Genomic DNA, 9,385 nt, shown 5'->3' with positions numbered 1-9,385 from the left:
GCTGTGAAAGCACTGTGAAGTGGTATGTAAGTCTAAGGGCTATTGCTATAATACCTAAGCCTAGGTAAATGTATCTCAAGAGCCAGTTTGATGCACCAGGCTGGAAAATGTGAGAGTGTGGGTTCTAGACCTGCTCTAGGCATGAAGCTGGGGGGGGAGGATGCCTTAGAGCCAGCCTCCCTCTCTCAGCCCTACAAGACAGGCAATGGCAAGCCGCTTCTAAAATCTTGCTGTCGCCCAGAGTCAACATCAACTCACAAACCCACAAAATGGGGGACAGTTTATCATCTACATAGATGAGGAGATCCCAGAGAGGAAACCCAGGTTGAGGTGGCCGGCCTCAGGAGGGGAGGCTCCGTGGCCTTTGCATGAGGAACTTTGGAGAAGCTGGAAAAGGGATGCGGCCAGATGGACGAAGACCAGGGAGAAACGGCATCACGTCCGAAAGCAATTTCTCAGCGTGCTTTATTTAGACTTGCCAGTTCTTACAAAACTCAGGGAATGTGAATGCCAAGGAAGCCGCCTCCTCCGATGGCCTCCAGGGGACCCAGAACGATGAGAGAGGAGGAAGGCCTCCTGGCTCCTTTGGGTCTCCTGAGATCTGCTTCATAGGAGGAAGGTAAGCAGGAGCGTCCCCAGGATCAGCAGGTAGCAGATGGAACAGGAGGAGCAAGCAGGGGATCCATTGCAAAGGTCTCTGTTGCAGCAGTGGATCCGGATCCCTGGCAGCTCCTGCTGCTGGCAGTGACGGGAGGTGGCACATCCGCTGGTCAAAAGGACCCCCAGCACCGCTGCCAAAGACAGAGAAGGACAAGGAGGAAACTCAGGCCGGCAGTCACCCTCGTGTCTGGCAGGCCAAACGCCAGCTGCACTGACAGCCTCTCTGGGACTTTGGCTCTTGGGTTGCAGGGCCAGCTATTGCGAAGCCCACCCCCTGGCTTGAGACCATCCAGCCATAAGGAAGATTTCACCTGTCCCGTCCCTCCCCAAATAGAGGAAAAATGAGCTTCTCCTGGGACTTCAGGTGTGAATTTGACATTGCAACCAGGTGTTGTGGTTCGCCGGCAGCAGGTGTGGACGGCTGAGGTCTCAGAGAGCGAGGGCTCAGATGAAGGGCCTGCGTGTGAGGCAGGGATGAGGCCAGGACCATCAGGGAGTGGAGTGCTGCTTTTGGAGTTTGTGGAGGCTGGCAGCAGTGAGGAAGAGGTCCCCGAGGAGCCTGTGCCCAGTGCGTGTGTGCGCAGGGCTGCTCGAAGGAAAGAGCAGCTGCAGCAACACAGGCGATTCGGGAGTAAGGCTGCAAGGGAATGGCCCTTCCCTTAAGAGATAAAAGCCAGCTGAGAAACCGGAGTTCTTTGCAGGAAGCAAAGAAGTTTTTGTACTCAAGCTTTGTGGAAGTTCGGAATATCTTGGTTGGTGTTTGGGGACCCTTTGTGTTTGAAATATTTCTTAGTCACTTTATCTAGTGTTCTTGGCAGCCTTGCACAACCTTGACAAGGCTTGTTCTTATCAGACAGAATTAGTTTGAAACAGCCTTTTAACCGGGAATGAATGGAATTCGTAAAGAATCATTAAAAGGTTTTGCTGTTATCTCTGTTTTGTGTTTGTTTTCTTGGAACAAGGTTTGGGTCAGAACACCGGGAGGACTAGCTGATGATGATGACAGTTTTGCTTCCAGTAGGTGCAATGTTCTACTGGGGGGCGTCCCTCACTACAAAACAGGCAGTGGGGTGGGTGGGTGGGTGGGTTGGAGCAGCTGTGCCCTTCCTGAAGCTGCAGAGGCCAAAGTGGCACCACTGACCCACTTTTCACCAGCTACAGCTCAGGATTCCCAGGAAGTACTGCCAGTCCTTTGGGCTGCCCACCATCATGTCCCCGGACAGGGAGAGGCCAGGAATGGGTGGCTCGTCTGCCTCAGGAGGCCTGGGCTGTCCTCTTGGCCCCTCCCTGCTTGTGATTGCAGTAGAGGCGTCCACGGGGGTGGGGGGTCTCCCAGGACAGCCTGCCCTTTTCCCGTCTTGAGGGCTTGGCAGGGAATTCTCTCTGTATCAAGGTTGAAGTTGAACTGCAGCTCTTGCCATTCCCAGACCTGGCCTGCTGTCTCCCACCTCTGCTCCTGCCACCCTGGCCTCTGTCATACCCCAGTTGGAATCTGATTCCAAGGGAGAGGTGGAACAGCTGACAGGGAGTGGGAATGTGGCTCTGGTGGCTGTGGAGGAAACTGGGGAAGGGCACAGGCCAGCTGGGCATTCTGAGGAAGACCCAGGCCCACCCCCTCTTCATCCTAGGGCACGCAGGGAGGAACGGATAAGGGAGCAATGTGGTTTACAGGGGAGGAAAGGGCCCTGATCCCTTTCATGGGCTGCAGCTGGGAAGACTGTGTAAAAGGGCAAACTGCGAATGGCAAAGTTGCTGGAAGCAAAGCATGCATTATCTTTGTCAAGGCTTGTTTGTTTTGTTTTGGTGTCCTCCCACCTGTGGGTGCTGTGTTATCTTTTGGAAGTCTGCAATTTATCATCCTGGCCTGTCATGTTAATTACTTCAGCGTGGTTTGTGTTGTTTTTATTTCTACTTTATCTGTACTTTGGGTTCGGACTGCATTTCTTCCCTTCGTAGACTGTTTTTGGACGAGTTTGATCTCCAGCCGAGGATAACTGGACATTGGGGGCCAAGTTGGAGGCATGAAAGGGAATTAATCTACTTTGGTGACTTTGTTATTTTTGTGCCACGTCCCAGGTCATCACAGCCTGCCAGTTGTGCTGATGAGTGAGGGACAGGGGGCCACCAGGCTAGAGAGGGAGGAGGATCTCCGGAGAAGGTCATAGCGAGTTACCTTCATGCCTTCATCTTCCAGGAGGATCCCCAGCAGAATCGGGCTCCACCCAGAGGGACCTTTGCTCCCCTTTGACCAAGAGAGTCAGGGCGGACATGCATCTTGCTCGGTATTTGTGGCCTTTACGCCCAAAACAGGCCCCCTGTTGAGCCACCCCCTTCCCATCTCTCCCAGCCGCTTGCCCAGAGCTGTGGAAGGAGCAAAGGGGAAGGCTGCCAACTCACCGCTTTCCATCTTGATGCAGAACCGGTGCTTGAACCCCTGGTGGGAATGGGGGCAGGTGACCACTTCTGGACTGGAGCAACCGGTGTTGACCGACCGGCTGCCCACGATCACATTGCAGCTGTAGCACTGGAGCCCGGAGGCTGAAAGCGGGAATACAGTGGGGTGTGAGGGGCAGGGAGGGACCCCTTCCGTAGCCAAGCGGGGAGGGGGAATTCACTCCTGCAAGAACGGTGGTCCTTCCTTCTGTTCTAGCTGTTCTAGGATGGGAGCTTTTAGAATCCTAAGCCTGGAGGTCTTCTAGTCCAAGAGGCTCCAACCTTGGCAACTTTAAGCCTGGAGGACTTCTACTCCCAGAATTCCCCAGCCAGCAAAGCTTGAAGTCTGCCAGGCTTAAAGTTGCCAAGGTTGGAGACCCTTGTACCTAGTCCAATTCCTGCCCAACACAGGAGACCTGATTCCTAATGGCTGCCCAATCTTTTGCATTGTCCAGGGGGTTAAATGTGGCACTAGAAGAGTCAGATTCCGTGTTCTGCAAGTGGCCATTTCATTGTTCGTTCCCCTCACCTTCCCTGGCATGTGCAGCCCAGAACTGATCCCCATGAGAAATATGGCTTTTAGTTGAACTGTTGTTTTAAGAAAATACAATTTCATTGTTTTCTTTAAAAACCTCACAATCAATACATTTCAAAAAACCTGGATATTAGATTGCAATGCTGCAGATAAACTACAGTACAACTATATAGTAATAGTGTATAAAAAAGAAAGCTATTGAATAAATGATTGTGTGTAAATATGTGAGACAGTATACCTTATAAATGGTAAATGATAGTAAACTATTCATATAGACTATTATTTAAAGGGAGTTATATGGGGAGAAAAGTGATAGCAGCATTTAGGGCAAGCCCACCTGCTCAGTAACCCGATGAATGCTATCAGGATTCATAGAATCATAGGGCCTGGGAGGAACCTGGGAGGTCTTCTAGTCCGGGGTCACCAACCTTTTGAACCTCAGGGACCACCAAACTCATAATTTTAAATCCCAGGGACCACTAACCGGTTCTGTGGGCACGGCCTAATTTGTGGGTGTGGCTTGGTGGTCATGTGACTGGCTGGGCATGGCTTGTATGTAAATATTATAAATATTTATATAAATATTGAATTTTTAATAAAAAAAAGAGCAACTTTTACCCAAAATCAGGCAAAGCAGGCAGATTGAGTTGCTCACAGAATCATTCAGTGATCTATCTATCTGCCATTGGTTAGCTCAGTCTCTCAAATTTGCTTGCCGTGAGTCTGCACTGAATTTGCTTGCAAGCAAACATTCAGTCCTAAGAGAAGCAGAGCCGAAGATCTAAAGACTAGCTAGAAAGCAAGAAATCCAACTATTTCCTGCTTCCTAGCTAATCTAAATCTCCCGGCACAGGAGAACAGATGATGGTTGGAAAAAGGAAAAATAGCAATTTTAGCAAGCAAGTTTGCTGGGTAAGGAATGAGTGGGAGGGGAGGGTTCCCGTGGGCCATGTGGGCGGCACGGCCTTGTGTTTCTGGGTAGCCTGGGTTAATTGCTTTGGGAGGGTGCTCTGGGGATTTCTCTGCGGCCCACCAAAATTTTCTCAAGGCCCACCAGTGGCCCGCGGCCCACTGGTAGGCGACTGCTGTTCTAGTAGGTCTTGGTCAGGGGGTTGTTTATTGCATCCTTGACCAGTGGGTGTCCAATCTCTTCTTGAAAACCTCCAGTGTTGGAGCACCCACAATTTCTGTAGGCAATTGGTTCCACAGGTTGATTGTTCTCACTGTCAGAAAATTTCTCCTTAGTTCTAGTTTATTCTCTCTTTGTTCAGTTTCCATCCATTATGCCTTATGCTTTAGGACATAGCTTGACCCACTTGTCACTGTGGCAGCCCCTCAAATATTGGAAGGCTGCTCTCCTGTCTCCCCTGGTCCTTCTCTTCCCTAGACTAGCCAGGCCCAGTTCCTGCATCCGTTCATCCTATATTTGAGCCTCCAGGCCCCTCAATGCTGCTGGTGGGTGGATCCTTCTGGGCAGCACATTGTGCAAGAGAACCTCACCGTGGTCTAAATCCGATTGAGCAAAGGTGGCATGAATTTCTGGCTGCCAGGCAGTTGGAGGAGGAGCTGAGACCTGTTTTCCAGAGTTTGAAAGGGCCAGAAGAGTCTCCCCTCCCTCCCTTAAGGAGCACGGCCAACGCTGCTCTTCGTCACCGGGTGCCGCCCGTGGAGTCTTCGGGGTCCGTGGGGGGAGCTGCCAGTCCTGCAGCCCCAGAAGAAGAGGCCGACGTCAGCTGGGGGCTTGTGCAGGGCTGGTCTTCTCGGGCAGAGAAACCTGGAGCCTGGGCGGGTGGGGAGCGCAAGGAACCCCGTCCAGGACCCTCCGGCCACCCGCGCGGGGGGACACCTTCCCCGCAGCGGTAGCTCGGGACGACCTGGACGAACAAGGCTCGACCTGCTGAGTCTCGGGGCGCTGCTGGCTCCCCCCGGGTCAGCCGAGCTCTCCCGGGCTTGGGACCACCGGCCCGGGGTTTTAGTGCAGCCGCGGGAAGCTGCAGAGTCGCGGCTGGAGGGGGAGGTGGGTGGGAAGGGGCCACGGGGGAAAAAGTGACCCCCCCCCCAAGAAGACCCAACTTGTTAAGGGAGGAAGGCTCTGGCGCGGGAAGCGGGAGCCCCGGGAAAGGGCCGCTGCGCCCGGAGAGGGAGTCCCGGCTTCTGCCATTCCAGATCGGGCGGTTCTCCCGAGATGCCTCCGAGGATGGCGAGGAGCGGCCGGGCAGCGGAGCACGCCAGCCCGACTTGAGGGACGGGACCGATCCCCCCACCGACCCCCAGTACTTACTGGTAGCCAAGAGGAAGGATCCGGTCAGGAGGCGGAGGGTCCCGCCGGCAGCGAAGCCGGTCACCCCGAGCCCAGCCATGGGGCCTCCCGCCGTCCGGCGCCGGACTCAAACCACGCGAAGCATCCACGGGAAGAGCGGCCGGGCTGGAGTCCCCGCGAGGGGACCGAGGCTCAAAAGCCCGCGCGGGAAGCCGGGCTGGGAATTAGCAGCCTCCCGCTTCTCTGGGTCGCCACGAGAGACCCTCCTGCGTCCGGAGCCGAGCCCGGGGGTGGGGGTGGGGGAGAGAGAGGCGGCGTTTCAGCCCAGCTGTTCCTGGCCCCTTTCTCCTTCCCGCGATAATTCTCGGCTAATACAGCTGTGCAGCAGCTGATGGAAAGACATCTCTTTAATCAAGGTTTAATTCTAAATCCACTTCGAAATCCCCTAGTTGGATTAGAATGGAGGAAGCTGCTTTTCTTTATTAAGCTCTCCGCTCGCCTTTCACGAACAGGAGAATGCCCCCAAAAAAAAAAAAAGCTGTTGCGTTGAATGCCGGGCAGAAAGAAGGCGAGTTTGAAGCCTGAAACGGCGACATTCAAAGAGTGAAGGGGACAGAAAAGGGAGGGGCGACCTGAAGGCCAGATAATTCGTTCAAATATATGAGGCTTTTTTTAAAAAAAGCTCAGCAATATTGGAAAATAATTTATTACCGGAATGAAACAAGGGTTACACGTTGGCTTCCTTAATAACCTGCCACTTTTTGAACTAAACCCAGATTAGGACCAACATATTGTCAACAATTAGAGGACCCGGATTGTTGGGAACAAGAGGCTGACTCTGTAAACCGCTACAGAGGGCTGGAAATCACTGTGGAGCGGTTTATGTCTAGGCGCTATTGTCTCCTTTCCTTTTCCCTCCCTTGTTAGAAGGCCAGATCCAGAAGTTCGATCCTGACCAGCTCCAGGTTGACTCAGACTCCCGTTTTTCTCAGAACAGTAAAATGAGGACCCAGATGGTTGACACCACTTCGAGAGGGCTATAAAGCACTGTGAAGTGGTATATAAGTCTAAGTGCTCTACGTTCCTCAACGGAGGGCATGCGAAGAGCCGCAGGGCCGCCTTCGCGGGGCCAACGGGGGCTCCTTCGGTGGGGGGCCAAGCAGCTGGGCGGGGAGGGCAGGTAGCGGGCCAGGAAAGCAGCCCCAGTCCAGCCACGGCCAGCAGACCTCGGGACTGGCCTGGGGCTTAAGCAAGCGGAGCCCAGAAGGAAGAGGAGGAAGGAGAGCCGCGGCAGCTGCAGGGTCCCGCTGAAAGAGGCGGCGGGGGGTTCGGTTTCTTATGGGTCGGAAACGATAGGAGCCCCGTAGTGGCTCCAGCCTTGACTTCTTTGGGGCTACCTGTGCCCGGGTGGAGGCTCCGGAGTGGATGGGAGCCAGGAGTGGGGTGCGGAGCGGCTAAAAAGGCAAAGCCGATCTCGGGGTGCATTTTCTGGAGTCCCTTGCTCGGACCCTGGCCGGGGTTGTCCTCCGGGCGCCCGAAGATCGCCTCGAAGCAAGGCTGAACGAGACCGCCGAGACTCGGCCCGGGACTGAAATGCAGAAACCGGCTCCCGCCCGCCGCCTTGCGTTGCCTTGCCGGGCAGGAACCATGCGGGAGGACCCCCCGCCCAAATGCGGGCAGGTGAAGGGGCGTCCTTTGGCAAGGCTCGGATGCTGCTGGAGCGGGGAATAGCGCGGGTCCCGGTGGGAAGCCGCCCAGAATCCTCTGCCCTGCGCAGAGGGAGGGTGGGCCAGCCCGTCCGGCTCTCGGATTCCGGCAGCGAAAGCAGGTCCCTGCCCTCCTTAGCGGGGGGAGAGAAGCGAACTGGGGGGCACGGGGGCAGCAGAGCAGGGGAGGAGGGTCGGGGACAGGAAGGAGCCATTTGGATCAAAGTGGATGGGGGACTCGTGGGGGGGCTCTGCCCATCACCCCTCCGGCCCAGAAAGACCGAAGCCCACCCGAAAGAGCTGGAAGGGTGGTCGGGGGTCGCTAAGCCGGACCCCCTCCTTGGCGAGGTGCAGCCGGGCCCCTCCATTGGGGCGGTGCCAGTCCGAGAGCTGCTGCCCCTGTTCGGTAGACAGGACCCCCCTGGGGTCGCCTTTCTCCCGCCCGCCTGGCATCCTCCCCGAGGCAGTCAGCGACCCCAGACCACCTTCAGGGGCCACGTTGGATTGGATGTAGGCCGGGGTCCCCCAACTCCCCCCTCCCTTGCCTGGACCCCAAGTCTCTTTCCGGAGTAGCCCCGGAACGGGGGTCGAAGCAGCTCCTGTGACCGAGACCGGGGGCGGGGGGAGGAAGTAGCGCGGTGGGGACTCGAACTCGGGATTCCTGGCGCCCTACGTTCCCCTCGGCCACCATCTTGGAAAAGGGCAGGTGAAACCGACGCTACGGGCCCGAGGACGTCGGTCTTTTCCCTCGGCCGTGATTTCTCTTATCGCGAGGCTTCGTCCCCGAGTCAATCAACATCTTGCCAAAGAGGCCAAGCGAAGACGCGCTTTGCCTCCCGATTGGATAAACTCGTGCATATATTATCGCGGGCTGCATGGGAAAATAGCCACTGACGGGAACAGAATCCTATTGCCTTCGATTTACTAGCTATGTTACACCGAAGATATGCTCTAGATTGATCACATAACATTAGGAAACATCTAAAACGGCCGAACCTCCTTGCCTACGTCTCATTTTTCTTACCGTAACCTGGAAGTCTACCTGTCTCAGAGGTTTAAATAGCTGTGGAGTAGTCTTCTTGCACGTGTTGTATGAAAGGAGAGAAGGTTAGCACTCCCCTTGATAAGGATGGAAGAGGCCCTTGTGGTCTTTGCAACACGCATATGGTTAAGGCGCTGCCACTTACGTCGTGGCATCTAACCAGTTTTTGGGGCGTGGCCTTGCTTCCTTTTCCTTTCCTTCCACACAGGCGGTCCTGCCGCGGGCAACAAGCTCTCTCCTCCTCCTCCGATGGTTGTAGCTGAGCAATACGGGCTGCTTAGATTTGCATTTAAGAGCTTGGTTGCCTTTCTGAAACCGCTGCTCTCTGGAAAGCTGGGCAGGGCTGGACCTTGCCAGGGCCAGGAGATTCCCAGGGCCGCAGGGACCAGAAACAACAACAGGAAACCACTGCCAACCCCTTGTAGGGGCATCTGTGACTGCCTGGCAGCCGAACGCTACCCGGGGGTTCCTGTCCACTTTTCCCTCTGTATTCCCATTTCCTTAATCCGAGAATCAGCTCTGGGGTCACTGTCAAAAGACCCACAAAAGCGGCCAGTTGTTCTGGTTGGGATGGGCAGGGAGCCGCAGGTGGGTGGCTCTGCATCCTGCCGATTCCGTCGCCTTCCCAGCTGGGCTCCTCAGTCCTTTTCTCCTGCAGGTCTGGAGGCTCAGGCTGGCCGAAGGGCCCCATCCCCTGCTCCCGGGTCACCCTTCCGCCACCTGCAAGGGGAGGGGCAGCTTGCCCTCAT

General features: G+C 55.4%; 1 protein-coding gene and 1 non-coding gene across 2 annotated transcripts; one reads left to right on the top strand and one right to left on the bottom strand.

The window, feature by feature from the left end:
• Nucleotides 1-448: 448 nt before the first annotated feature.
• LOC113426914 (uncharacterized) lies at nt 449-8,285 on the bottom strand. The gene is made up of 3 exons (XM_026689345.2): nt 5,910-8,285; nt 3,058-3,198; nt 449-791 (listed from the first exon to the last, which is right to left on the bottom strand). The coding sequence occupies exons 1-3, from the start codon at nt 5,986-5,988 to the stop codon at nt 607-609; spliced, it is 405 nt and encodes a 134-aa protein (XP_026545130.1). The 5' UTR covers nt 5,989-8,285; the 3' UTR covers nt 449-606.
• A 394-nt stretch (nt 8,286-8,679) lies between these two features.
• Nucleotides 8,680-8,804, top strand: LOC113426918 (U6atac minor spliceosomal RNA). The gene has a single exon (XR_003372756.1). It is a non-coding gene; the product is annotated as a U6atac minor spliceosomal RNA (small nuclear RNA).
• The last annotated feature ends 581 nt before the right edge of the window (nt 8,805-9,385 follow it).

Source organism: Notechis scutatus, chromosome 15 (genome assembly GCF_049901735.1).
Source record: "Notechis scutatus isolate UNSWTSFEM ecotype Mainland chromosome 15, rNotScu1.2, whole genome shotgun sequence".
In the NCBI taxonomy this organism is placed as follows: domain Eukaryota; kingdom Metazoa; phylum Chordata; class Lepidosauria; order Squamata; family Elapidae; genus Notechis; species Notechis scutatus.
Note: the sequence above shows the minus strand (reverse complement) of the source record. Positions and strands in the feature narration are given on the sequence as shown.

Bases quoted from the DNA above. Each gene is read 5' to 3' on its own strand.
- LOC113426914 (XM_026689345.2), bottom strand. From the start codon at position 5,988: ATGGCTGGGCTCGGGGTGACCGGCTTCGCTGCCGGCGGGACCCTCCGC. The intron at 3,199-5,909 runs GTAAGTACTGGG...TCCCGCTTTCAG, and splicing joins ATCCTTCCTCTTGGCTACCA to CCTCCGGGCTCCAGTGCTAC. The intron at 792-3,057 runs GTGAGTTGGCAG...TGTCTTTGGCAG, and splicing joins CTGCATCAAGATGGAAAGCG to CGGTGCTGGGGGTCCTTTTG.